Raw genomic sequence first — 2,413 nt, 5'->3', positions numbered from 1 at the left:
TTTTTTCTTTTTGCTTATGTGGTGCTGAGGAATCGAACCCAGGGCCTCAGGCATGCAAGGCAAGCGCTCTACCACTGAGCCACCTTCCCAGCCCCCTAAGCTATATTCTTAACCCAGGTCATTTGATTCTTACTGACAGTAAGTAAATCTAAGTGAGGATAATGAAGCCTATCTAACACAAAATATATGGAAAGATTATACACATGATAGTCCTTCAATCACATTAAAAAGAAGGCTATTCTGTAACTGTTTTGTTTGAAAATACTCTGTAAATTTGAAGCACTAATTTTTCCCCCATTTTTCTAGAGTTCTAAATGTCGCACAGTGCTTTCTTCGCCTCAGAAGATTGAAGGCTTCAAGCGTCTTGATTGCCAGAGTGCTATGTTCAATGATTATAATTTCGTTTTTACCAGTTTTGCTAAGAAGCAGCAACAACAGCAGAGTTGATTAAGAAAAATGAAGAAAAAACGCAAAAAAAGACAACACATAGATGGTGGTGGCTGCTTTCTAGATGTTGATACTGGGGGTCATGCGTTCCATACCCACCACCTTGTAGTTGCAGAAAGCCCTAGATGTAATGATAGTGTAATCATTTTGAAGTGTATGCATTATTATATCAAGGAGTTAGATATCTTGCATGAATGCTCTCTTCTGTGTTTAGGTATTCTATGCCACTCTTGCTGTGAAATTGAAGTGCATGTAGAACATAACTTTTACTATAAGAAACTTTACAACACTTGTGAAAACAATTCAATTTGGTTTATGCACAGTGTAATATTTCTTCAGGTATCATCCAAAATTCCCCACAGACAAGGCTTTCGTCCTCATTAGGTGTTGGCCTCAGCCTAACCATCTGGGACTGTTCTTTAAATTGCTGCCAGAATTTTACATCCAGTTACCTCCACTTTCTAGAACGTATTCTCTACTAATGTTACTGAAACCAGTTTCTACTTCATACAGATGTTTTTTGCAACAGCAGTTAAAATTTTTCTTCCACAAGTTGGATCCTCGTAGAATGATTCTAGTTAACTCTTTTTGTGTGTATTACTATTTTAATCATTGTTCTTGCATTTGTAGTCTTGTAATTGGTGTCTTCCCTCACCATGGTGTCTTCTCCCTCTGCCCCTCAAATAAAGCAATACACTGTTACACTGTGGGTTTAATATACGAATCTCATACCCTAGGTGAGGAAGCAGGGAGATGATCCCTGAGTTTAATTTTCTTTCAAGGGTGTCAGAATTTTGCCTCCTTTATTGGCATGGTCTCTTTTAAAAAGTAGCAAAGTTGAATGTATCCAAAATCTTTTGAATCATTTCCAGCAAGAACCCATAGAGAACTACAGATTTTCAGAGTACGCTGTAAATAATCCAACTATGTTCTACTCTTGAGTAAATTGGATTAGCTTCTAATGGAATATACTAACTTGTCCTAAGTAGTGGTATAAAAGAACTTATCACTAAGTATGTAAGCGGGTACATAGCATAAAGGTTATCTGTTCAGTTTGGATCATTTTACCTTATACTTTGAGCAGCTATTGCCACTAAGTTTCATTAATAATCTGTACTATCCACTTGTTCAGAGCAGAATCAGTGGCTTTTCCATCTTGTGGCTTAAAGTTCTGTGGTTTTGTGATGCACATGAGAGGTTGATTCTTCCTGTTCCTGTATGGTCTTTTTACCGTGGCAGTCACAGGACGAATAATGTCCAGAATGAGAACTGTCAAGTTAACTCAAACAACTGCGTGGCAGAATTTTTGAATGGATTAAAAACATAACCAAATTTCACAAATACTCAACCGAAAATGACCAGAAATGTAGGCTTTCAAGAGTTGGCATCTTTTAGCTATATTTGCAAAAACTATGGTAATCAAGCAACTGAGAGAAGAGCAAAATTTAACTAAATTTCATATTTATTGTCTTCACAATATTTTCTTGATAATTTCTGGGTTGATGCAGTGATGTTTTGTTCCTTCTGTATTTATAAATGAAACACCTTTTGTTAGTGTTTCTAAACAATACCTACTTGGTTTGAGATCAAGTGGTTGGAACACTGTTTTGACTTTTATTTTAAGCATGCTGTTGATTGAACATTTAATTGAAGCTTTCAATTAGCTTTATCAGTTTGATTCTTACTGAGCACAGCACCTAATGTTTAGACTTGCTCTGTTGGGAGGATTTTGTTCTTGAACAGTATCCCAGTAGATTTTGATGACATTTTTGGCTTGAGGTCAGGTTTTTCTTTTCCTAACATAATTAAGAGTTCTAATGTTGAAAACTTGCACAAGTTTATGTGGAACAAAGCCTAGTAAATGAGAACTGTAGATTGAATAGAAATCTATCCTAGCATGGTAGAGGAGGGAAAATTTTGGTGCCATAATTTCTCTCTTCATTGGTGTTGGACTTTAATCAGTTGA

At 36.2% G+C, this 2,413-nt stretch overlaps 1 protein-coding gene across 1 annotated transcript in view; it reads left to right on the top strand.

The window, feature by feature from the left end:
* Positions 1-996, top strand: part of Amd1 (adenosylmethionine decarboxylase 1) — an 8,449-nt gene extending 7,453 nt beyond the window's left edge. The window contains exon 4 of the mRNA XM_013022363.1: positions 307-996. Coding sequence (XP_012877817.1) covers positions 307-447 — 141 coding nt within the window. The 3' untranslated portion in view covers positions 448-996. The remainder of the gene's footprint in view (positions 1-306) is intronic.
* Positions 997-2,413: the final 1,417 nt, after the last annotated feature.

Source organism: Dipodomys ordii, unplaced genomic scaffold (genome assembly GCF_000151885.1).
Source record: "Dipodomys ordii isolate 6190 unplaced genomic scaffold, Dord_2.0 Scaffold62, whole genome shotgun sequence".
Classification (NCBI taxonomy): Eukaryota; Metazoa; Chordata; class Mammalia; order Rodentia; family Heteromyidae; genus Dipodomys; species Dipodomys ordii.
Note: the sequence above shows the minus strand (reverse complement) of the source record. Positions and strands in the feature narration are given on the sequence as shown.